The 27,656-nt window shown below is 32.6% G+C and overlaps 1 protein-coding gene across 1 annotated transcript in view; it reads left to right on the top strand.

Annotated features, from left to right (window-relative positions):
* Window positions 1–5,988: 5,988 nt before the first annotated feature.
* LOC129219087 (formin-binding protein 4-like) overlaps window positions 5,989–27,656 on the top strand; it is a 41,620-nt gene continuing 19,952 nt past the window's right edge. The window contains exons 1-3 of the mRNA XM_054853406.1: window positions 5,989–6,093; window positions 21,893–21,968; window positions 25,073–25,152. Coding sequence (XP_054709381.1) covers window positions 21,902–21,968; window positions 25,073–25,152 — 147 coding nt within the window. The 5' untranslated portion in view covers window positions 5,989–6,093; window positions 21,893–21,901. The remainder of the gene's footprint in view (window positions 6,094–21,892; window positions 21,969–25,072; window positions 25,153–27,656) is intronic.

Genomic DNA, 27,656 nt, shown 5'->3' with positions numbered 1-27,656 from the left:
ATCCTGTCACGTTACAAGCTATTTGAAGATCAGCCAGCTCAGTTAAGTCAAAAACTGCTGCTAAAAAACTTTTCTTTGAAAAAAGCTCAATCCGAGAACGTTTTTCGTCTCTAAAAAGTGGGTTAAACTGGTTTTGATACAAAGCGCAAAAAAATAAGGTAAAGCCATCAGAAGTTGACATTTTAAGGATTTATTTTCCTATTTGTTAGCATAACTTGAAATGAATTCACCCTAGGGGAACTTAAACAACCCAAATTCAAAATAATACAATGATTTTCACCTTTTTCAATAAAGCTTAATGCAACAAAATATAATTATAAAATAGGAATTTAAATGGGCGTGTAATCTTTCTTAAGCTTTAAAGTGAACGTACCAATTTTTTATACTTAATTCAAATGAATCTTAAACTGAATTATCCAATATTTCAAAGGGATGAATTTTTACAGTGAGTAAAAAAATGGCACGTTAAAAATTTAAGCGCTGCAAGAAGTCTCAGTTTCAATTAAGTTCACTAAATTGAACTTCACGATTTTCTTAGTAACCATTCGAATGAGCCAAACATAACGGGTAGCCCAATAGCTTATGACTCAACAAAATGTGAATAGGAATGTTTCTCTGATTTGTTAGCATCACTTTTGAGCAGTGGTTGGAAGTAGCGCGCTACAAGTAGCGACGCTACTGTAGTAGCTACATTTTTTAATAGTTTGTAGTGTAGCGCACTACTTTTGAAAAAAAAAGTAGAGTAGCAAGGAGTTCGCTGCAAAAAAAAAGTTTGTAACGATTTCTAAAAATTACTTTTAAATAAAGTTTCAAAAAAAAAAGGTTTTAAACAATCTGACTGCTGCAAGTCTTACGCGAGTAAAACTTGCACCACGCCATATGTTCTATCTGTTAGACGCCATTAGTTTGTTTGGCATCGAAATGTTCACATTTCCCCAATATTTGCCTTCGGTAGAGCATGACTTCAAAAGAGAAGAACAAGCGATAACTGCCAAGTAGTACCCCGATTGTGTTTTCTGTCAGCAGAGAATGTCCCGTGGATGAGCATTTTAGATGTCAATGAGATTACATGAATTGTGTGTGTGTGCCAATATCCTCCTAATGTGGAAGCTACTGTAAATGTTACAGAAGAGGATGACACTGAACTGTCCTCTGGCCGGCTAACGATAAACATTACAGCGTCATAGAAATGTATGATAACGGAAATGTTTCCGTTTCGTGCAAAATTTGCTTGTTAAGCAAAAAGGTATGAATGTCATCCGCATTTACAGTTGAATCTCAACTTACGCGAGGGATGCGTTACAAAAACTTCCCGCTTAGAAATTTCGCGTTGAGGAAAATAGTATTTATTACGATTTTATTCAACGTACCTATTATTTTAGACATCTGTAAACACTCCTCAAAATATTTCAACCCACACTTCTTAACTTCATTTTCCGAATTTAAATGTAGAGAACTGAAATTTTACTGTATACTCAAACCTCTTTTTGAGCGGTAGAGGGACCGCATTAAAAAAATCGCATAAAAAAGTTTGTTCGTTTTTTAAATACTACCGTCAATTAAATCCCAATCTGATTAAATTTTCATAAACCGCACCAAAAATGTCGCATAAAAAAATCGCACAAAAAAAAGACCGCACAAAAAAAGATTTGGATGTATTTAAAAAGAAGCTGTGTTATTGAATAAAAATACGGTTAAGGTACGCAAAATCATTGGGAGAGAATGACATAAAAATGACACAGTACGTACGTATAGTATGTAGCAATAATAAAATGCAGCACAACAAATAGTACTGTAGAGTAATTATATTCGACGCACGTTTTAGTTGTTCAAGAATATCGAAAATCTTTAAATTTTAAATTTCTTTGGTTGTCAGAAACTTTCTATTATTCCTTTTAAAATGTTAAACTGTCCGCTAATGTGAAATAATATTTCATCAATTTCATATTTAGAATGAAAAATATACGAAGTGGCGATTTGTAAATTAAACAAAGCGATGTTTCGACTAGTACAGTGTGGGGTACTTTTGCTTTCACTGATGCTAAAAGGAAAGTCCATTCACGAAACTAATACTTAGTACCCAATAAAGAAGGTGATACTTAAGCCTTTCGATTCCCTTCCGAAAATTTTCGTCTTAGGGATTGAGGAATTCGCGTTAGCTCAAATTTGTTACTCGAGAAAAGTTCGCTGTTTAGCCATTTCGCGCTAGTTGACACTTGCACATTGAAGTAAAGTAAGCATTCTTAGTTATGTTTCATATTTCGGATGTGAAAAAACTTAGAGAATGATCGAATTTAAGACCACTTTCTCTCTAGTCGAACGCGTTAACCACAGCGCTATTCAAGTTTCGAAGCTAGTGGTCTTAAATGTGAAAAATCAAAAATAATGCATCTGAATTATATTATTGGTTACTATTGCACTTTAATCAAAGAGACAGCAAAATTAAGTCACAATGAAACTTCGTTCATTGTGTCAATCTATAATTTTGTGAAAAAAGATTTAAAATAAAAGGTTTTTCCAGTTTCAAAATTCAAAGGAAAAAAAAATGCTAAGAGGCTAATCGGCCGAACCGGGTGTTTCGAACCCTCGACTACTTTCTCTCTAGTCGAACGCGTTAAACACAGCGCCCTTCGAGCTTGGACGCTAGGGGTCTTAAACGTGAAAAGTACAAAAACTGCATCTCAATTATATTATTAAGTTGCTCTGCAATCAAAAGACAGCAAAATTAAATCATATTTGTACTCCGTTCCTTCTATAAATCTATAATTTTGTAAAAAAAAAAAAAAAGAGATTAAAAGAAAAAATCTTTTTCGAGTTTTACATTCAGAAAAAAATTATTAAGAAAACAACTAGACAAACCGGATTTCGAACCCTGGATCACTTTTTGTTTAATCAAACCCGTTAAACACAGCTCTATTCGAGCTTCGAAGTTTGTGGACTTAAACGTGAATAAAACAAAAAATGCATCAAAATTATATTATTGATTTATTAAACTTTAATCAAAAGACAGAAAAATTAATTCATATTACGATTTTATTCCTTGTATAAATCTATAATTTTTTGAAAAGAGATTTAAAAAAAACGTTTTTCGAGTTTTCTCCAGAAAAAAAAAAACTAAGAGAATAATCGCCTCAACCGGGCATTGGATCCTGGGTCATTTGCTATTCAATCGAAAGTGCTAATCACCGCGCTACTCGGCCGTCGAAGCTCGAAGTTTTAAACGTGAAAAATGCAAAAAATGCATCTTAACTATATTATGGATTTAATTGCACTTTAATCAAAAGACAGCGAAAAGTCGTGTTAGAACTTGGATCCTTGCATAAATCTTTCATTATGTGAAAAATAGATTAATAAAGATTTTTTTTCGAATTTCACATTATGAAAAAAAAAAAAAAAAAAAGAACACTAAGAGGATAATCGCCCGAACCAAGCATCGATCCCTGGACCAATTGTTCTACAGGAGAAAGCGCTATCCACCACGTTATTCGACCTTCAGAGCTCGGGTTCTTAAACATAAAAAATGCATCTAATGCATCTTAAATATAGTATTGATTAAATTGCCTTTTAATCCAAATACAGCAAAATTAAGTCATATTACAACTTTGTTCCTTGTATAAATCTATAATTTTGTGGAAAAAGAGATAAAAACAGATTTTTCGAGTTTTACATTTAGAAAAAAAAAGAAAAGAAATACTAAGAGGTCGGACGAATCAGGTTTCAAACCCTGGTCCACTTATTCTCCAGTCTAATGTGCTAACCTCTGCGTTATTCGAGCTTTGAATCGCGGCTTCTTAAGTAACTAATACTGAGGAAACTAGCTAAAATTGTGCGTCAAGAGCGCATACGTTTTTTCGCAACCGTTAGAGAAACATCAACAGTAAACAAAGGAAAGATAGATAATATTTTAAAGTCTGGATTAGAAATGATTTTAAAAAAAATAGACATCAAAGAACTGTAAACAGTAAAAGAGCCAAAGAATGAACAGACAAATTATCAGTGTAAGAAATCAAAGTACGTATGAAAAGAAAATCGATAAATCTACAGATTATGTATTGTTAATGCATTAAGAATAACCAAATGTTAACATACCAAGCTTAAAATACAGAACGTACAAGAATCACTAAAGACAATTTTAGAACAGGGTGGCGACAGATCAGGGAGATCAGGGAAAAGTCAGGGAACTTTATTAATCAGGGAAATAACAGGGAATTTTGAAAAAATAACAAAAAATCAGGGAAAATTGATTTTATGAAGAAAAAAAATTTTTTTTTTGCTTTACAAAATTAAGTACTCTAATTCCCTACGCATTTTCCGCCAATTATTTGTTCAAAAAAAAAGTAAAATTAATGAGGTGCGATTACACACTGCCTCATATTTGTGCATCTTTTTTCCCCAACGTCCAAGTATTGAATCTTACTTATTAACCACAGGATGAACTTCCTAAGATTGCTTCTGTATCTGTTAGGTTGTTTATTTTACCTAGCTTGAAATTTCCTTCTGCGCTTTCAATGCTACTTAAAATAAACAACCATACAGGCAAAGAGGAAGCCTTCATTAATGCCTTACCTCCTTTGCCTTTATTCCATTGTCTCGAAGTAATTAAGTACTGTAATAACGATTTCAAGAAGAAATCTTTGGTTTTTGAATTAATAACTTTTAAGCTTTTATAGTATTACTTCTTTGCGTTTTTAATTGCTAAAATTGAACTTTCAATAAAAAAAAACTTTTATGCCGAATACTATTGCAGTTTTTTGCCGTTATACTATTTGTTGTCACCGCAAATTATAAAAGTTTTCTTTTCTTCAGGCTTAAGTAATTTTTTAATTTTATAACCAAGTTGTATTCTTCTTTTATACCTATAATATGAAATTAACCAATTGCTTTTTTTTTTCTTGCATTTCAAAGTTATTTGTTACAAAAGCAATCTAAGATTTTTTTTCCTTACATATAATATTATGTTAGGTAATTAATAGATTAGATATAATAAGATTATATTAAATTAGTTATAAGATTAGTTATATAAGAATAATTACATTACTTCTATTCTTTCACTATTACTTGTTATTCTTGCAACAATTGTTATCCTGTTTGAAAACTTAGAACTAAAGAGTAATTGAAATTATTTTGAACTATCATAAATACACATATATTTTTAAGAGTAATTTTCATAGTTTCTTAAAATTCTTATGTTAAGTGGTTTCTGGAAGTAAAGTATTTTTTTATTTTTAATTTTCTATAATCTTTCCATGTATAAAAATTTAATATATCATTTTGTAGGTCCCCCCCCCCCCCCAAAAAAATTGTCTTTTTTTTTAACCATTTCATTAAAAAAAGTAGCATCTTTTTAAAATATATCTTTAGTTCAACAACTTTACACAACTTAAAACGTTTAAAATACTGCATTTTATACAAACATACAATGAATTTCAAGTAGAGCAAAGAAAGAAAACCGCTATCATTGGTAACGTAAATCAGGGAAATTTGGTAAACGAAATCAGGGAAAAGTCAGGGAACATTTTTTCACAGTTCCTGTTGCCACCCTGCAGAAGTAATGATCGGTTTTAGCTTTAATATAGCAAAAGATGGTTTCTTTTTTTATGGTTTTCTTTTCTGATGGTCTCTTTCTTCTGGTTTCTTTTTCATCCAATTTACAGCGCTACCTATAGTTACTTTCCATGACCGATTAAATTTTACGTAAATGCATTTTGAAAGCACTATGAAGTCCTGTCTAAAATTCAAACCATTTTTTCCTTTCCATTCCAACTAAAACCATGACTTTTATGTGTGAAAGCAAGTGGTTTATGTAACATTTTAATAATTTGATTGGAATCCGGCTTTGAAGTAAAGTTTTCGCTATATTTGTCCGAGCAAACTTAGTGCAAATATTTCTCACCAGGGTATCAAAAAAAAAAAGGAAAATTGGAGAGTAGGGACTCTGTTTCCAGTCTCTCATCTGATCATTGCGCTTAGACGTCTAAAGAAAGGAAAGGGAAAATGAGTTCAGAGTTGTTGTGAAATAAGTGAAACGACTAGTAGGTATTTGGGCATTGAACTTATGAACTGTCAATTTAGTTTCAACGCTTTTTTACTAAAGTAAGTATCGGTATTAAAAAACATGTAACAAAATTATGCATTTCAGATTTGATTAATTTGTTGTTCTGACTCTCAGAGTAAACGCATGCAGTTTTACATTCGAAATACTGATATTAAAACTGCTTTTAATGTTCATTGTTGTTCCAATAAAGTGGCTTTTAAGTAATGAAATATAGTTCTTTTTCAAGGTTTCCCCCGCCTTCCAAATTTGATGTTTCTGAAAAGATAATACTGACTGCAAATTTTCCGGGATTACTCCGGAGCCGGATTTTTAAACCGATGAAATCCATGATCTTTGTTTTAATAACTGTCATCAAGCAGTTGCTTGACTAATAAAAAACTGTAAAGGAACTAAATGACTTATACCTATAGCTGTAAGGTTTTTACATTACAACTTACGACCTAACTTTTGAATACACATATATTGCAGATTTTTATTGTAGCACACAGACTGGAAAGCGTAGCAGCCTCCCCAAACTCTCTAACATCACATTATTGATCATTAGAGTAATTACATATATTTTCAAGGTTCATTTAAAAAATAGAAAAAAAAATAGCATTTTGAACTCAGAACTGCAAATGCATAGCTAGGGGCAGGAGGAAAGTTTAAAAATTATCGCCATTTAGTGTCTGGCCTTAATTATTAGCAACATGTATCAACATAATTTTGTGGTAAAATTGTATGCATTTGAATTTTTTTACGCTAACAGGAATGATCGTGTTCTGTTTTTTCTGGAATTGCCAGATTTTTCTGTGTGTTTATTCTGGAAGTCTGGTATTGACAGTTATACTTTTATATCCCCACTTTTGAATTTTTTTTTCCTTACTCCAAATTTTCGGCAAATATGTCGCTGATTATTGATAATATTCATCATGTAGAAATGCCTATTGAAATGATATTAAAAAATATTTTGCGGTAATAAATCCTTTTATTAACCATATTTATATTTTTGATGCCTTCATTTTGAGAGACTGCATTCTCTTTGTTTCCGAATGAGAATCAAATTCTACTTATTTTTGATGATTACTATGATTTGTTAACAAGCAAATAAAGGAACTTTATTTTAATTTTATTGAAATCATAGCTCAAAATTTTCAAGCGAGATTCCATGTTCTTTATGTGGGCCAAAAAGTCAAACAATGACTCGTAGGGTTAGTTTTGTCTGCTTCAACTCTCTGTCAGGAGATATTACCTTATGTTTATTTTAGACCTTTAAAGTGTAAATCCAAAATAATCTGTTTGAAATAAATTCTTTTATATGCTGATACAGTAGAACCTCGATTATCCGAAGTAATTGGGACCGAACCTACTTCGGATAATCGAAAACTTCGGATAATCGAGAATTTATCTATAATCATCTAGTTTAATATGTAGAGTCGTCGTTCAACTGTTATGGCTATTTTTACTGTTAAAGAAATTAAAATTATAAATGAAAATTAATTTATTTCTGGAACAAAATTTACAATGGTTTAAATGGAAGTTTCATCTGGTGCAATTTCGCCGTCCTTTGCCGTGCAGCTCTATCCCGAAGTTTTCTTAAAATCATGCGTTCAGAGGAATCACACTGTTCCTGTTGTTCCAACCAAGCAAGACCTTTTGCAAAACTCTCAAATGCATCATTGTTACTTATCTTATTTGTTCCAGAATCATTCTCATCTTCATCATCTTCTTTTGGAGAATTCCGGACTTCTGCTATTAAGTCCTCATCATTGAGCAACTGGAAGCCTGCATCTTCCATGTCACAATTCAACCAATCTGTAATTTCTCTATCACCACAATTTTCAAAGCCTTTCATTGTGCTGAAAACGCTTGAAAACTCAGTAACAATATCTTTCGCAATGTCAGTAGCATTTTCATCTGTGCCACTTGAAAAATTCGGCAAAAGTTTTCTCCAACTTCGTCTTAGTGTCGATTGCGGCAAAGATTCCCACGCGTCACTGATCATATAAATGCAGTCTTTGATGTTGATAGTTTTCCAAAACTCAACTATTGAAACTGCACCAGATTCAGAATCTCCTTCAAAAAGTAATTTTCTGATAAACTGCTTTCGGTAACGTCGTTTTAAAGATTCTAAGACTCCTTGATCCATAGGCTGCAGCAGAGATGTTGTATTGGGGGGCAAAAATAAACACCGGATGTTACCAGATTTTAAAGAGTTATGTTCCGGATGAGCTGGACAGTTGTCGAATAACAGAAGCGCTCCATTCAAATGTTTTTTTTCTTGCCAAGATTTCACTGCAGGCACGAAAATATCAAAAAACCACTTGGGAAAACAAATTGGAATCCATCCAAGCATTTTTTTGATTTAAATAGTGTACAGGAAGAGCAGATCTGTTTACATTCTTAAAACATCTCGGATTCTTACTTTTTCTCAACAACAGCTAGTTCAAGCTTGTGGGAACCCGATGCATTGGAGCAGGCTAAAACAGTGACCCTATCTTTCATTCGTTTCCTTCCGGGAGCAGAAGTTTCATTTACCCCAGCTAAAGTTTTTTCGGAACTGATGTGATATACCCCTGATGTGATATACCCCATCGATATAAAACGATGTATGACGACATATGTCATACATCGTTCTTAGCGATGCTTTTTTAGCGCCAACAGGAAAAAATCAGATAAGAAAACATGATCAAAGCACTTCAGAACACAATATATATAAAAACAACATAAAAGCACAACAAAAAACATCACAAATATATGCTTCAAAAATGTACAGAGCCGGGGTTTTTTGTAAACATATTAAAATACAATGAAATAAATTATTGTATTAATTACAAGTCGAAATTAATGCATTAATTTTTTTTTCATCATTTCTCCGGGATACGAGCCCTCGGTCTCATAGTACTTTCGTAATGAGACCTCGGCTCGCCGGCCCTGCCTCGGTCTCATTACGAAAGTACTATGAGACCTCTGGCTCGCCAGGACCTCGCTTCGCTTGGTCCGTTATCCCTCCGACTGTTAATATACATTACAGTCGGAGTATGATCACAGTTATGTGTACTACAAGAACCCCTCAAGGATTTGTAAAAACAAAGAATTTTGGAAGTGAGAGGTTTTTTTTAATTCTAAAATAAAGAACTTACCTTTTTATATAGTATAAATATTCACACTCAGTCTAAAACAATACATCATATGACAATGGCACGTTACAGATACACACCACGTTGGAGTTAACTTTTAATTAACCTTCAAGTTTGAAGAAACTGGCATTTTCTAGTTTTTACTTCAAAACACAACTACTGAATTTAAACTAACACAAAATAAGCATTCCTGTAAGGTATATTGCACGAAACAACACCACGTCGTAAAATCCCCCTAAGAGCGGAACATATGTGCACCTACCTCCACGGACACACGTGCGAAAAGAATTAGTTCACATCTGTACTTCCCAGGTATATTCTGCAGGGTTACTAGGGCTACCGGAAAAAGTTTTATCGCCAACGTTGGCGATTTTCGAAATGAGCTAAAAATTCTATCCTCGCCAAGGGGGGGGGGGGGTATTATCACATCTGTACCGTTTTTTCAGGAAGGGCCTTCCAATACAGTCCGGTTTCATCGCAGTTGTAAATTTGATCTGGGGATAAATTCTCATCTTTTATCAAATCTTCAATCTTTGCAACAAATGAATCAACTGCTGCGACATTTCCAGACAATTTTTCCCCCTCGATATTGAGTTGCCTTAAACCATGGCGAATTTTGAATTTCTCTAACCAGCCACTACTGGCTTTGAAGTCATCAGAACCACCAAGCTTCGAGTTGAGAATCAAAGCTTTTTCTTGAATCATTGGTCCAGATAGGGGGTATTCCTTCACATTTTTTCTGAACAAACCATTTGTACAAAGTCGCATCTAAATCTGTATGATCGGCTAATTTCATTGTTTTTCGGAATTTGGCACCTTTCGTAATATCAAACTCAGCAAAACACTTTTTAATTTTTTCCGCGTTTCTTTTCATTTCGCTCACGGTTGACACACCAACGTGAAACTCTTTCGCAAGTTTTGTAACAGCTTCACCAGATTCTAGTCTCGTTACAATATCATATTTTTCCTGTATGGTTAATGCGATTCTTTTTCTCTTAATGGAAGCTATCATAAAGAAGAAAACATGAGTTTCAAAAATAAGAAAAACAATGCGTTAGTTCTATCGGATCCCCCGGCAGGTCAAAACTACCAACTTCACTGATAGCACTCAAGAAAATTCTGATCGAAAATGTAGGAGCAGAAAAAGAGAATCCACAGATTAGCACGAAATTTCCGGGAAATTTCGAATTCTGGCCAGCTGCCCAGCCCAACGCGACAGAGAACAGCAAACGGGTTTTCCCTTTTCCTGGAATAGGTTCACAAAGGATAAGTGACACAGAGTGACCTCCCCCTTTTCAAATTCTGCTGCGAAGAAATCTTCTCTGCTCTTGAGATTATAAAAGAGGTGATTCTTTGCACTTGCTTACAATCAGACGGTGCAATAACATTTGATTGTTCTGGGCCTCGGCAGTATGACCTTCCAAATTTCGAAATGACATGTGTTTTTGTTTAGAACAGGAACGCTTGAAAGTAGGGGAGAGTATACTCATACAAAGAATTGAGCTAGTGAGAAGGAATTCCAAACTATTTATCTGCACTCGTAGTTTGGAAAAAACGGCTGACATGCAAAAGAAATGTGGGGAGAAAAAATTTAAAAATGGATGTTCGTTTAGAGAAAATTTTAGATAATAATAGGAAAAAAAAAGAGAATTGAAACCGACTTCGGTTAACGGAGAGTTTCGGTTAATAGAGATTCGGATAAGAGAGGTTCTACTGTATTGTACTTTTCATACCTTCATTGAAAACATTTTGTGATCTCTTTGGATCCACGGTACAGATGTCATATACCCCCTTCCCCCCCATTTTGCTACATTCGAATTTTTTGTTCAAAATTGAAATTATTTTTTTCACCAATGAAGCGATGAGTTTTTTAAACATGGCATCCCTGGAGAAACTAACCTATGTTTAGCAACCCAAAGGCAATCTTGGATCTGTTCAAATGTGTTGCCTTTGCACACTGGAAAACGTGTTATTGTTATCATTATTATATATATATATATATATATATATATATATTGTGAAATGTACCTCATAAAAAAGCTTATTTTGTGTTTTTATCAAATTCAATAGTTGTGTTTTGATTTGTAAACATTTGACTATGCCAGTTTCTTCAAACTTGATTGTGAATAAAAAGTAATATCAAGTGGGGTGTCTCTCTGAAAGGCGCCATTGTTTAATATGTTGTGTTTTCTGTTTTCGTTCTTAACATAAGTTCCTTATTTATTAGTAGTTTCAGGCTAAGTGTGGGTTTAGATAATAAAAAGGTTGATTATTTTTTTTAGAATTCAAAAAAAAAAAATCTCATTTTCCATGTTCTTGATGTCTTGATATTTTTGGTATTTTGAAAGCATTTCTGGATAGCAAATTAATGTATGATATATCTGCTTTGTTTATACTTGGGATGTTCTTTCAAGACATTTCTACTTTTCATTCATCAAAATTTGAGTAACTGCGTTTTTTTGACTGAAATAGTATTAAAAATATAAAATAGTAGACTTAAAGTTTTTGCTAATTTAGTAGCATTTCTGTTCATAATTAACTTTCTGATATTTTTATGTTTGTGATTGGATTTGGGGATGTGTTCTGTTTTAAACATCTCAATTTGAATTGCTTTGCTCTTTTTTAGTAGAGTATGAGAAAAGATTTTGTTTGATGCATGTTCGAAAAAACCTTTATTTCCATTAGTACATATTTTTTGTAAACTGTTATAGTAATTTGTTAATTTAAGCATTTTGAATAACTTCTAGTATTTTTTCCTTGTGTGTAAAAACTTTCTAGTTTCTGGTAGTTTTGAAGTGTGTATCGCGACGTTTTTCGCTGGTGGTTTCATGTTTGCATGTATATTGTGTTCTGAAATGTTTTGATCATGTTTTTTTATATGAATTTTTTCTGTTGGTGAAAAAAAAGTATGACTAAGACATATGACTATGTATGACATATGTTGTCAAACATAATTTTCTTGGCGACTTTTTTTTTTTTTGGCACTAACAGGAAAAAGTGGACAACGGGGGTATATGACATTAGTTCCAGATCCACTTATGGGTACTTCTCAAAAGGTGGGAACCAAAAAGTTAATTCTGAGCAATTTATAAAATTTTCAAATTTGACATCTATTTTGTTTTGATTGCATAGTATACTGAACACCTAAAACATCATATATAAACATAAAAAGACAGCAGTTATTTTTAAAAATTAATGAATAGCAAATTTAATGATTGGTCTGTAGGTAACAGATTTTGGACATCTTCATAATGTAAGTTTCACAATTTTCGAATTTTTCTAATGGGAATTTTATTCACTTTTTCAATTCTGCAATCAAAATAGAGAGGATTAATGATGTACTTGAATGACTTTATGCATATATTTCTTCAAATAATAAAATTTTAAGAAGCAGAATGGGAAAAAGCACCCTATCCATTTTGCCAGCGCAGGTGAAGAAGTCGCCAAAAGTGATGCAGTTGACGGAAACGGGAACTCCCCACTGGGGTAATCCTTTGCATTGTTGTACTCTGTGAGTTGTCGCCAATTGGCGAATTTTGTGCAAAGAAGAGAAATAGAACATTGAAGAATCATTTATTAAAGAATTGCTGTTTAGATGTCAATTTATCATCATAATTTGAAAACATTCTGTCCAAAATATCAGTAAAATGACTGATAACTATGTTTGAAATTTTGCAGGGTTATGAGCTGCCGCCATTTTGTTTACTTAAATGTGTTCGTTACAATTGCAAACTTGTTTCTACTGTTAGTATTTATGTAATGTTCAATGCATAATGTATTAATTATGCAAACTACCATGGATTAAAGAAATTAACATTATAATAACTTTTTTATTAAGGTTATAAGACAGTAGATCATTTATAATAATTAATAAATGGACGGAATTATCGGCATCTAGATCGTAACGGAATTTGGACTTTTCACATATATGTTTAAGAAAAATGATTTTACATCAAAGATACTGCATAAAAGCATATGAAAACACTTAAAAGTTGATTTTAAGAATAAAAAAATACTAAAGACTTATCGAGTACTCTGTAACTACTCGGTACTCAGCCAAATTTTGATCAGATACTCTGCCAATACCGAGTAGTTGTAAAAATAAGAATATTGTTAAGGCAGATTTTAGAATTAATAAAGGAGTGCAACCATATAATATACTGCAATCATTTAAAATACAAATTTAAATTTTGAGAATAATGAAGTTTGTTATGCTTCATTGGAGTAAAACTTTTCAATGTCCGCAAAGTTTATAAAACTTATTTATTAAAAATGGAGCAGTGTCAAAAATATGAAATTTTTATTAGAACCATGAGGGTGGGGAGAAGGGACACCTGTTGGCCCAAGCCTATAGGCGGCCCAATATTTTTTTAACTAGGCGTGAAATGCAGAGGTAAACAATATGGAGGGGGCCCCGGAAAATTCATTTTTGATGGGCCGCAAAATTTCTGTGCACACCCCCGACTAGAACTAAAATAGATTGATATAATTTGTTTTAATTCCAACATGATTAATCATACTTATCATTTATTTGTTTATTTTTAATTTTGAAAATTACCTTTTTATAAAATTTTTGACACGAACAAAATTAATCTTTTACATAATGCGTAAGTACATTTCAGCTGGAATTTTGTTTTAAAAACTATTATATGGACAAGGAGGTCTATACTACTATTCCAAAAAGTTTGAAATTCATCACGTGTGTGTCGGTGGTTGTTCTTAAAACATAATTGGAACTCGGTACTCGGCCGAGTAGTGAAAGGCCGAGTACTCGGTACTCGGTCAAAGTGCTACTTGGTACGTCTCTAAAAAATATCGCTAAAACATATACTTCAAATACTTAGTTCTCAAATAATAGCATTGTCCAGATCCTAGCTTTTGGACATACATCCTTACTTTTTTCTAAAATTGTTTACAAAACAAATAACGTGTCTTTATTTTTGTCAATTGTGGAAAATATTGTCAAAAAATTATTCAGTTTGAGATTCATAGCCTTAATTTTTTTTGAAACTTATGGAAATAATTACAAAAATAAAATCATGGTACCCCCAAAGTAGTATACTACTAAATTTGCGACGTACGTCGCAGAACAGATTCCTAAGCTGCAGAACAATTCTGTTCAAATGTGAGAGGAAAACTCATAGAAACTTTTTGTGCAAGATTCTACAGATTTCTGTGAAGTTTCTGCGGAAACTGCGGATTTTCTGAAAATATGTTCCAACTCAAGACAAAATTTTGCAGATTTCTTTAAATTAGAAGAAAATCTAAAATTCTCGGAAATTATTCGATTCAAAATTTGATCTTGGGTTAAAAATTTGTAACAAATCGGCAGTTTCTGCAAAAATTTCATATTCCAAATCTGAAAAGATTCTGATTTTTCTAGCGTTTTTGGTTCCCCTTTTAATAATTTTTCCGAATCAATCTTCATCCACTGAAATTTCCTCCAAAAACGTATGTTTTGGAAGCATGCCAACATTGAAACGCGTCCATTGCTGAAAATTGTGTGTCTTGTTTGAGATCTCAATCCTTTTGCATCCTGAAAATACTTCAATTATTTAGACAGTTTTGAAGTGCTTTGTTATACGCTGCTGTAGCTCAACGCATTTTATTTATTATTTTAGTAATTTATATATTTATTAAGATTATGTCAATTGCTCTTTTATGCCGTGTAAAATTAACCAAAAAAAAAAGTGGTTTGACACCTAGGTTCGGATTTTTATAAAAGTTTGTATCTTTGCTCTTTCTATGCATTTTAGAAAGTGTTAAAAAATTATGAAGGATCTCAATCGGTTTAGATTCTACAGAAACGCATAGCAACAGTGAAGCTTTAAGAAAAAAAAATCCTGTATGAAGCTATTTTGATTTACGGCTCCCGATTTGTGGAAGAAGTCACTTTGGTTGCTTGTGTATACAATGCTTGAAGTACTAGCAGAACAATTTTGGTCGAATGATTTTACGTTGCAGAACGTCAGCAAGTATTCTGCTTTGGGGCATGGTACATTTGCTCAGTTAACGTTTTGAATGTCCAAAATTGTGCGTTTTAATGTTTTAATAAAGTTTTTTTTAAGGGTATTTGAAGAGCATTTTTCCCATATAATTTATGTCGATTATTGTCTCTATACAGCAGTAGCGCAGCAAACGGGGGGTTTTAGGAGTGAAAACACCCCCTGGAGGCATTGTTTTAACATAAATGCAAATTCTAATACAGTAGTTTATGCATATGAAAGGGCTGTTTTGATCCAAAAAAAAAAACCCCTTCAGAAGAAGATTTTGATCAAAAACCTCCTTCAGAAGGTATTCCTGGCTGCTCTAGTGCTATACAGTATTATAATTTTACTCAAAAATATTTGAGTGAATTAAAATAAAAGTTATTTGACGTTAAAGCTTCCAAGTTTAGGCCCGTATTTGCTCCCACCTTTTGAGAACTGCCCTAATGGGAATCAAATTTTTCTCATTTTTGATATTTTTTACACTTTGTTAAGAGGGGCAAACAATAAAAGTTTTTTTTTATTTGCGTATGCTGTTTGGGAATCACGTGTCAAAAAGTTAAATGCTTAACTGTATAAGTAGAGGCTTCCAGTAAAATTGGAACAATTTAGAATAATGTGAAATATTATATAGATATTGATGCATCAACGGTGCTAATGTCCAGAAGACCAATTGCCCCACCCCCACCCACCCCCTCAAATACTATAAAGATCCCCAGCAATATTCTTCCCAGGAAAAAAAACAACCACTTGAAAATTTCAATGTGCGTGGCATGACCCATCTCACCCCGTCCTGAAAACATTATTCTAATTTTGAAATTTTAAATTATTGTTTGGTTTTTTACAAAATTAGTTGAATTTTCACAAAACAGGGACCCTGTGAAGAATCTTGAACAAACTTCTCATCTTGGTAAAACTTTTTATCACAAATAGTTAATCATATTATTATAACTAGAATTTTATTATAACTAACTTTACATGATATAGTGATTCTTTATGTAATTCTATATTTCAAAATTAACTACTTTCTATATTAATTCAATCAGTCTATGCTGTAGTTCGAAAAAAATATTTAAGGGAACGTACATGTTTGTATAGAGTAGACAGTCGGAATTTAAATTTTTGTTAGGCCCAAAAAAACGTGATACATCAGTATTAATTCAAAAATACAGATTTTTTTCGTGATGAATTGTTTTTTGAAATTGGTTTTAAACTGATTTATTTTTAATTTGCTCTTCTTTTTAGTAAAAAGCTAAATATTTTTTGGAATGGCTGTTTTAATCCTACAGGACTGAGTTCAGTTTGAAATATGTTACAAGGGAAGGGTGACCCCTCCCTTTCAAAAGTAATGGGTCCTTGCCTTCTCACTTTTCAGAGTTGAAAATTAATTATCGATAGCAAAGTGATTTTTTGTTGGATGGATTGATTTATTTTACAAAATTAAAAATTAAGAGTAAAAGAGCTTTTCTTGTCTTATTTCATGGAACTTTACAGTGGCCATTCGTCCCACGATTTTTGGTTCCATATTCCATTTTTTAGAAGTTATTTAATCAGTAATATAGTATAGTATCAGTAAGTAATACAGTCGGACCCTGCTTTAACAAACCTCTATTTAACGAATTTCGCTATTTAGCAAATTTTTCTCTTTTTCCCCCGACTAAAATAAAGGCAAAAACCCCTATTTACCGAATAATAAACCCCAAATTAACGAATTATTTTAACAGCCGAAGAAAAAAAAAATTTTTTTTTTTAATTCGAGTTCGGAAATATTGGACTGTTTTCTAAATATTATATCCATGTTATCCAAAGCAGAAAAGACTTTTCTTGGAATTAGCGATTTTCGACGGACGAGGGGGCAACCAACGAATGTTGATTCTGATTGCAGAAAGCAATAATGAAACTAACATTAAAACTTACTTTTTCAAATGCTTTACATGGGCTGGAAACTAAAAACATATCTCATGCAGCAAGTTGAAAATATCACAGTAGTTTCTTCTCTCCATAAAATCAAACAAGAACTATTTTAAGTCAATAGACCGGGATCTGAAGGGGGTTGAGCAAGCATGGAAAGGCTGACGCAATATTATTTCTGATTATTGTTATAGGCATGATGGTGATTATGAAACCACATGTCGTCGCCCCCCTGGGTGGTCGAAAACCTCAGGGGAGGGGGGAAAGCAGTGGGGGGAGCCGTTTACTAAAACACTCGTAACTCGCGAACTTTTTGAGATAAACACTGAAAAAAGTGGCAATCGACGCAACAAAACAAGGGCTTCATAAAAGCTAAATATGATTATGGACCTATCTTTGTTGGTTTCTGAGTAAAATTCCTTTTTTCGCAAACAAGCAAAATTTTTGAACAAAATGTGCAAAACAAACTTTTTTTGACTAAAATAAATTCTAAATCAAAATTATTTGATGTTTTTTAAAAGTCCTAAATATCATTATTCAGTTTGTTAAAACTATTTAAGTACTGTTAAAGCGTTGAAAAACAAAATGACAATAGCAAGCTCGAACACGATTTGCAGTATAGTTCAGGATCTGAAGGGGGGTTTTGAACATGCATGGAGACCTGATGCAAAATTATTTCTGATTAATGTCACAGGCACTGTAGTGATTTTGAAACTTCATGTCGTCGCCCCCCTGGGTGGTCGACAACCTCGGGGAAGGGGGGAAAGCAGTGGGGTTAGCCGTTTGCTAAAACACTCATAACTCGCGAACTATTAGAAATAAAACACTGAAAATAGTGGCAATCGATGAAATAAAACAAGGGCTTCATAAAAGCTAAATATGACTCTGATCATATCTTTGTTAGTTTCTGAGTAAAATTCTATTTTTCACAAACAAGCAAAAATTTTGAGTAAAATACTCATTTTTTTTCTTCGAATTATCAAAATTATTTAACTGTTTAGGGAACCAATAAAATCTGAAATATCATTATCCAGTTTGTTTAAAATTACTTAAATATTATCAAAGCGTTGAAAAGTGAAATAAAAGCAAGCTCAAAAAACATTTGAGGTAATTCACACAAAAAAAAAAAAAAAAAAAAACAAGTTTGCGGAATGTACCTTGAAGACTTGACATAAACCAAAGAAAATTTTGTGGCTCTCCTGTTTTGGCGGTTTTATTTCGTAATATTATCAAAACAATGTCCCAGTTAAGTAATTACTTAATTATTTAACCTTTAACGCATTATAGCTGCTTAGTATGGGTCACAATGGCACTTTTTAAAAAATTAAAACATGCAAGTTTGCAAGTACGAAGTAATTACGAAAAGGATAAACTTTCAGGATAACGATTTTGCAGATTTTACACTTGAGTTATGAAACATAGTGAGCGAGGCTATTGTCACACAAGCAGCATCAAAATTTCTGTGGAACGTTAAAGAAAACGTGAATAGTCTCTTATCCAGAGAAGTCCTGCAATGGCAATGTCTTCAATAGCGACTTCAAAACAGCAAAACAAAACCAAAAAAACATTTAACCTGGAAACATTAGCTCAAAAGTGATGTTAGTACATCTAAAAATCATTTCCATACAATAAGCCCAATGCTAGGTTAGGTTCATCAGAATGGTTCACTGAAGCAGAGCGAGAGGTCCGATTTCGTGAATGTAATTGAAAATGATACTTCTTGCTGCAAAACTCTAGAAGAAGCACCCTATTTTAAGAACAAAGTTTAAGTTATCGATGGAATGACTCTGCTCCATAATGTCCCAAACACTACTTTCAAATGCAGCAAAGATTTTGCAGGTCCCCCAAAAAAAATAATAAAATTTTCTCTCCAATAGTCAAACTACACGAGTGGACCTTAAACACAATCGGTACATCTCACTGTCGTTTTCCTAACTTAAAAACCAGAAGTTCAGGAAAGTCTCCTTCGCTTATAAAAAAAAATAACTACATACCAAACCAGTGGTTTTGTGTCATTGCCATTCCTGAAAATAAAAAGAACCTTTAAAAGTACATTTCAGAGTATGTAATATGTAACATATCCATCCGTTCCTGCATCCAATCAGCTTCTGGTGTCTGGTAACTCTGAAAACGACAATGAATATTATTTAAAATCTGAGAGCCAAGTAATAAATTTCTCTGAAATGCCCGAGTCCAACCAGGACGAAGCACGCAACAGAATCTATCTTCCTACATATGATTTAGTGCAGAATAGGGGGAAAAGTAACTAATAGTTTATAGATCAGAAACTAATGAATTCTTATTGGCAATCTTTGTTAAAGGAACAGAGGTTGCCATTTCATGTGCTGGTGTTGTGGAAAGGAAAAAAGTTTTAGGATGGCATCTTCAGGAGCACTTATGGAACAAACATCTAAAATTTTACAAGCTTTTGATGCATTTTCTGACTGCGATTCAAACAAGTAAAATAGGAACAAAAAAGTATGCTTTCTCTTTACTAAAAAAGTCGGAGACTGTTTTTTATACACTAGAGTTATCATTAAAACAACATCTGAGTGCTTCAGAATTTCAACTGTTAGAAGCTGTATTATAAAAAATTGTCAAGAAAATAGGTATTTCTTGCAAATGCAACCATTACACACAATAATTTCTTGTCATTTCCATCAGAAATAAATATAATATCAGCTCTCTACTATGCTCCTGCAATTCTTTCCAACATGTGCTAAGAAGTATTGTTCAACTGTACTATTGAATCAATTCCCCTGTACCTTAGCAGTGCCTTTAGATGTAACCAAGTTTGGGTTTCACTTGAATGAAAATAAAACAATAAAGCCCCACACCTTATGATGCAGCCAGTGTTAACAGAGAGTTTAATTCCACCCTGCGCAGGCAAGAACTGTAAATAATCTTGTAAATGTTTTATTAATAATTCATCTTGCTGTAAATGCTGTGCTATTAAGGCTAAAGCAAAAACCCATAAACTACAAGATACTCGGAAGAGAACGATTTAACAGAACAATTACAGTCAACAAAAAAAAAAATGATCCAGCTTTCAGAATTTCTGATATATTAATGCTTTATGTATGCATATTGATATTCTGCAATTATTTTTTAATACGCATTATTTTACTAATTTTATTTAATTAGTTTTTTTAGAACTCTAGTGTATAATTTTATATTTATATTCGTTTTCATAAAAGCTCAAAGACGCTTCTCATTTTTTTATAGTTATTTAGAACATATTATTTCTTGTATCATTATTCTTTGTTGGGTAAATTATAAAAAACAATACCCGCAATATTTTTTTGTGCAAATTGAAAATAAAAATTAATAGAAATAAATAAAAATTATATTTGAATTGAAACTACTGTGGGCCTGGTTCCTCTCAAATTTAAAGCAGTATATAACAAAATTAAAGCCATAATTGAATACTTTGTAATTAGAATAAGTTTGTAAACTAAAGAATGAATAGTTCGTCATAAGGCTAATAAGGCTATTTTTTTCTCCTTAGCATACTGCCGTTTTATTCAATGCATTAGCTTGGGCAGTGCTTGTCCAATAAGGATAATAAGGCTATTTTTTTCTCCTTAGCATACTGCCGTTTTATTCAATGCGTTAACTTGGGCGGTGCTTGCATTTTCTATTTCGCTGTTTAACGCTCACGTTGGTAATAATTAAGTAGTTTTAAACCAACAAAGATATAAGACAAACTATAAACATATATTGGTTTTTCAAGCCCTTGTTCTGTTGCATCTTTTGCCACATTTTTAGTGCTTTACCTTCTACGGTTCGCGAGTTATGAGTGTTTTAGTAAACGGCGTCCCCCTACTGCTTTCCCCTTCCTCCGGGGATGCCGACCGCCGAGGGGGGGGACATGTGTTTTCATAATCACTTTAGGGCCTGTAACAATAATCAAAAAGAATTTTGCTTCAGGTCTTCCATGCATGCTCAAAACCCCCCTTCAGATCCTGAACTATACTACGAATAGTGTTCGAGCGTCCTACTGTCATTTTGTTTTTCAACACGTTAACAGTACTTAAATGGTTTTAACAAACTGAATAATGATATTTAGGACTTTATTTGAAAAAAAATCAAACAATTTTGATTTGGAATTTATTTTGGTCAAAAAAAGTTTGTTTTGCGCATTTTATTCAAAAATTTTGCTTCTTTGCGAAAAATGGAATTTTACTCAGAAACCAACAAAGATAGGTTCATAATCATATTTAGCTTTTATGAAGCCCTTGTTTTGTTGCGTCGATTGCCACTTTTTTCAGTGTTTTATCTCAAATAGTTTGCAAGTTATGAGTGTTTTAGCAAACGGCTTCCCCCACTGCTTTCCCCCCTCCCCTGGGGTTGTTGACCACCCAGGGGGGCGACGACATGTGGTTTCATAATCACCATCGTGCCAGTAACAATAATCAGAAATAATATTGCGTCAGCCTTTCCATGTATGCTCAACCCCCTTCAGATCCTGGACTACAAGTATCAAGGAAATTGTCAAACATCTATTACTCAGTAGTTTAAAGTTTTACATAACTAGTGTATAATAAGTTGTGGAAAGCAAAATAAAAAGTGTAGACTTTCTAATTATGGATGTTTTTGCTCAGTTGCTTATTAAGGATTTTAGATGAGGTAAGTGCAGTTTTTAAAAAAAAATTTCCCTCCCCAATATTACGATTGACCCCAATTTAACGTATAAAAGTTTCGGTCCCGTTGAATTCGTTAAATCGGGGTCCGACTGTATAGCCCAAGTTTGCAGAAAAAATAAAGTTTGTAACCAATGTTGTAAACTAACTGGAAGTTTCTCTATGTTTATTCTGTAGGTTTAAATTATGTCAAAAAGATACAAGGGAGGTAGAAGACAAATTCTGCAGTTGGAAGATAAAAAGACGTCCAGAGGTAAATTTATTAAGAAATAATTATCTGACAACAATATACAGGCCTGTCCAGAATTTTTTAGGGGATTCATTTGCATGATCAAGTTTTATTTTCTTTTAAATCACATGTGTTGTCATATAATAAGTGAAACTTCCTGATTTTTATTTATTATTATTATTATTTGTATATGCTTAAATTATAATTTACTATAAAATCATAACTGCAAGGGAAATACAGTCTATTCTCGGCAACTCGAAGACTTATAACTTGAATATTCCTTTATCTCGAAGTTTTCATTTGGTCCCAAAATAATTTAGTGTTTTCAATACAAAGTTGTCTCTATATCTCGAATGTACTCTTTTTTAAGTCAAAGTTTTACTAAGGCTTTGTTTAATTTTATGCATAAAATGCAGCCAAAATAAGGGAAAAAGTTGTTTTTTTCCTTCGACACACTGTTTTGTTTATCAGCTTATAGGAGTGGGATAGCTTATTTAGAATAGTGATCCTGAATGCACACAGTGTTGCAAGATATCTTGGAAAGTATCCAGTTTGGCCACTTTTTCGCCATGGCTGACGACCTAAAATTTCATTGCTGACTAATTTTTGGAAAACTTTAAAATTTGGCAAAAAATTGAAAACAGTAGCCTTTTTAAAACAAAATTGTGCTATTGTGACAAAAGACATTTTAAAGCAATGCAAACTAAAGTCAAGAAATTAGGCCTAAAAACATATCAACAGTTAAATTTGCTTATAAATAAACTGCTAAATTTTTCTCTTTAAAAATATTTTTTATGTAGTACTAAAATAATTTATTTATCCAAACCAGATGTGTTGTAGTCAATCAATCTATTATGCACTATTTCTTTAAAATAAAATAAAATAAAGATTACTTTTAAGAAGGATCAGGAAGGATCTTCCGATTAAACTCAAACTACCGATAACTCGAAGGTTTTAGCTGATCTCTTGGGACTTCAAGTTACTAAGAGTTGACTGTACTAGCTCATTATGAAGTTAAGTAGTATATAAATATACTGTTAAAGAATTTTGTCACTGGACAAGATATTTTTATATGAAGTAACATATGTGTTACTTATATATATGTGTTATTTAAAAGTAACATATGTAACTAAGAGATGTTATGACTTATTGTATGCTCTGTTGGCTTGAAATTTTTTGGATTTATTATATTGATTTTAAGATTTTGTTAGTTGATGGTCCGATCAATCTTTTATGTACCTTCATTTGTATTAAGTTTTCAAAAAATGTTTTCATTTTTAAGCTTAACTTTTTGGTTTGAAAAGAAAAATGTTAAAAAAATGTTTGTAATCTATGAAATTTGTTCACTTTAATGGAAAAAAATTAATTAAAGACTTACATGTCCAAGAACGTAACAGTTTCACTTTTTGTCTACGGAATAGCTCTGATACATAACATTTAGTTAACACATAGTGAATATTACAGAACATATTTTATTAAAATGTCTTTGTATTTAGTTTTTTTTAGAAAAACAAATTCTAGTATAACATTGAATATAAAGATCAACTCTTTAAAAATTAATTTTTTGAAAATACGCCCTTCTGGCAATCTTTGAAAAATGAAGCGTTTTTCTGAAATACCAAAAAGAATATGAACGATTTCTTAATCAACACCATATTACTCACGGAACACTCGGGAAAATGTTTGCAAACGCTTACCTCAAATGGTTATCCTTTATGCGGGGCAAAATTTCCGAAATATTTTCTTGAATTAAAAAACACATTCGTAAGTCTGAAATTTTCGTGTTTTATTCTAACTGAAAGCTATGGAAATGAATATTGTTATTTCTAATGCAGTATTTTATTGAGTAGCCTCTAATTTAAGACGTGGGCGAATAAGACGTTAATTTTGGGCGAAAGTCACGTCGCAAAAGTGTGGTAAACGCCGAAAACCAGATTCGCAAATTTACCAGATAGTTGATTGTGAAATCTAGAAATTCATTTAACGCAAGACTAATAAGGCTGCAAGAATGCATAAATCAAATTTCTGTTGATATTAACGAAATGCAAAAGCATTAGTTATCTATAACTACCGTAATCGCAAACACAAAACCTTTATAAAAAATTTTAAAAAATAAATAATTTAAAAAAAAAAAAACGCTTTCATGAAAGCGAATTCTTTTATACACTATAGTAGAAAAATCGCACATTTAGGTTCAAAAACTTATTTTTTGCCCTTCCCTTCATTTTCTTTCATTTTAAAACATCGAAAAACGGTGGATTTTTTTCTTTTCCAAACAGAATGTGAAGGTCTCGGGTATTATGAATAACTTAAGTTTTTTGGTGTTTAAATTATTCTCTCATTATTAATTTTTAATATTTCAATGTTTAAGGCATTTCTGAACTGTTTTCTTCTTATTTTAAAATGCATAACTATTTATTATAGTAAATTTAGTTTTACAAGCAATCGACCAATAGCGCTTTTTTGTGACCCAAACAACTGGGAAATTCAGATATCCAGGATAGCGATGGTCCCGAACTTCCCACGTAATTGGTTCCCTACTGTATAAACCAAATAGGAGAAAAAGCATGTCCCAACCTTGTTGATAAAAAGTATTTTGATCTGTTTGCAAAAAAAAAAAATTATAAAGCGGACTTTCTGTAAAAGGGTAGCGTAATATCCAGAATATTTTAACATTATCAGTATATAGACTTTTTCAGGTTCCAGTAGAAAATGTTTTTGAAAGTGGAATAACATATTAAACGGACAACGTAAAATCATAGTTCCACCATAAGGACAAAAAAAAAAAAAAAAAACCCTAACTCTAATTAAAATATAATTAATAATATTTTTTAATTAATGTTGGTTTTTTTTCCTTTTCATATCTAATTGAATATTTTTTTCTTTTTCTTTTGCAAAAAGCTCTCCAGATTTTGAAGTATTTCTCCAAATTTTTCAATTTGTTGGGTTGCCAAATCATGATCAACTTTCCTTTTTTAAAGACAATTTTATTTAATTAGTTTAAGATTTCTTGTGTTCTCTTGTGTGATTGTTTATTTTTGTTCCCCCCCCCCCCTCAGAAAATTGAGTTCAATAATCTATAAAAACTGCATTTCTGTTATTTGCCTAATTTATATATTTTAATGTAGGTGAGAATGAACCTTCTTCATCTGCACCAGTTCAGAAAGCTGCGGTTCCGTTAGATTCCCAAGTAGCAGATTTTTTTAAGGTTTGTTTCAAAACTAACTCTTTGTAAATATGAACTTTTTCTGTTTTTTTAAATTTATTTCAAAAATTCTTAAACAACTCTACAAATTTGCAACTAATATCAAAATGAAATGCATAAAAAATATCAAAATAAAATGCATAAAATATATGAAAATTTCAATATTTTTAGGGAAAGATAATATATTCAAAAATTTACGCTATTAATATTTAAATGTTGTTTTTAAAAAGTATTTTATGTCCTGTATCCTACATCCATTGGATTTACATCCAGGTGCACACTTCAATAAAAATATCGGATCTAACACGCAACAGAGCAAATCACATTCACTACCGATTGAAAATTGAGACTCAATCTCATTGAAGCAGCTTCCCTTATATGGCTTTGAATAACCATTCCAGCATTTTCTGTTCAAGAGATTTCTAGTATTTTCCATTCAAGAGTATTCTACTACATTCTAGTGGTTGCATGAGTTATCCATTTGTTATTAGATTGAAGTACTATTTACATGTTGATGTTTGAAATAGAAATTTCGCACCAAATTTGGCATCTAAAATAAGTCACCAAAAATGATGCCTACTGGGTGATATCTCTTAAATTTTTCGCCAATCCCATTGGTGCAAGATTAAAGTGGACAAAGTCAACTTACAGTTTAAGTTTCCAGACCTTTGCTAATTTTGAACAAAAATTAATAGAAAGCCCCAATTTTAGTCAGATTACAGCAAACTTAAGTATAAGAATAATTAATACAGTTTATTCTCTATTTAACAATGTGATGGTAAGTTAAATTAAAAGGTTTAAAAAGGTTAGAAATTGGCTATACCATTGCATTGTGAAAGAAACCCAAAAAATTAAATTAAATAATTTTTCCTGCTACAAAATAAATTCAGAGGAATTCGGCAGTGACTTGCAAAGCACCCTGGGGAAGCACATAGGGAATATCACAATTAAAAAAACACTTTGTATATAGCTCGTGTAAACGAAACAGGGTGAGCACACCCAGGACAGTTTAGAAAAAGCATTTTTAAGACAAATGGATTAAATAAGTTACAGAAGCAAGTTAAAACATGCAGTGCTGGTAAAAAAAAATTGCATCACCCTCACATTTTCAAAACAATGGAATTATGTGAGAAGTTTTGGTCACATGATTAACGATGAATGTATGTGAATTCCTGCAAAACTTATGAAATAAACATTTAACAGCAGGAATCCGGTAATTGTTTATGTAGATCGGGGCTGTTTCTGGGCGAAGGCAAACTGCTGACCCCATATTACATGCTGATTTTTCCATTTCTGAACATGGGTGCGAGTTTAGGGAAAAAAAATTACTTAACCCCATGTCCATTTAAGTCTAATGGCAGGATAAAGGTTTTTAAATTGTTACTTACTAGTTTTACCCGATGGCACAGAGCAGAATAATCCTGGAAAATGACGTTTGGAACTGAAGTAAAGTGATCCCGGATAGTAGGAATCAATTTCTCCTCAAAAATGCCAATATACACCTGAGCGTTTACTGTTCCTTGCACAAATTGAAGCACACAAACTCCGTGATCAGAAATACATCCCCAAATCATCTAGGATACGGAATGCTCGACTGTGTGTTGAATGCAGTCAGGATGATATTCCTCTCCTTTGCAGCGAGGGTGATGCATTTTTTTACCACCACTGTAGAAAAGGGGCTTTGCAATTTTTACCAGGCTCGATACTGCATGGAGAAGAAAAACAAGGGGACACTAAATAAGAACAACAAACTCGCCCGTTGGCATGGTAAGGTCTTTTAGTTCGGAGAATATTATATCATAAAAAGCAACACGAACAATCTTAGCTTCATCGATTGGTTGGAAAAAATAACAGGTTACTAGATTGAACAGTTCAATTTAAGAAAAGGGCGCTACACAGGCTGGCATTCGACATCAAGAAAAGGATTGTATGGTGCAAGTGTTTTGAAGGAAAGTGAGGTGGTTCTTGTTACGCATAAGTGGAAAGTTCATGGTAGCTGGGATCAGGGCCGTCCTGAAGGGGGGGGGCGAGTGGGGGCAATCGCCCCGGACGCCACAAAAGGGGGGGGCACCTTGCGGCGCCCCTCGTTTTGACGGAACATGATAATATTTACATGAAATGAGGGGCGCCTTGCGGTGTCTCTCTTCATATAAAATGCCCCGATTGTATAAAATTAGGGGCGCCTTGCGGCGCCCCTCATTTCAGGAATCATAGATACGCAGCCTTAGACACACAAAATAGAGAATCATTACAATGGTTCTCTATTTTGTTCTATGGCACTAAAATATTCCTGTCTCTCAGTCTCCAAAGCATTCGTTTCCTTTGTATCATTGAAACAGATACAATTTCTGAGAATATAACTGTCTAGAATCAAACAAAAGGCACTTCTCTTTTGTCTAGTTCTCACCAAATTTGCTTGAGTTCTGCCCCTGCATGCAGAGAAAATATTTTTAAGGGGCCACTTTGAAAAAAAAAATGTTTTTTTTTTATTGATCGAATAGGAAAAA

Source organism: Uloborus diversus, chromosome 3 (assembly GCF_026930045.1).
Source record: "Uloborus diversus isolate 005 chromosome 3, Udiv.v.3.1, whole genome shotgun sequence".
NCBI classification, from domain to species: Eukaryota; Metazoa; Arthropoda; class Arachnida; order Araneae; family Uloboridae; genus Uloborus; species Uloborus diversus.
This window is presented reverse-complemented; position numbering and strand designations above follow the sequence as displayed.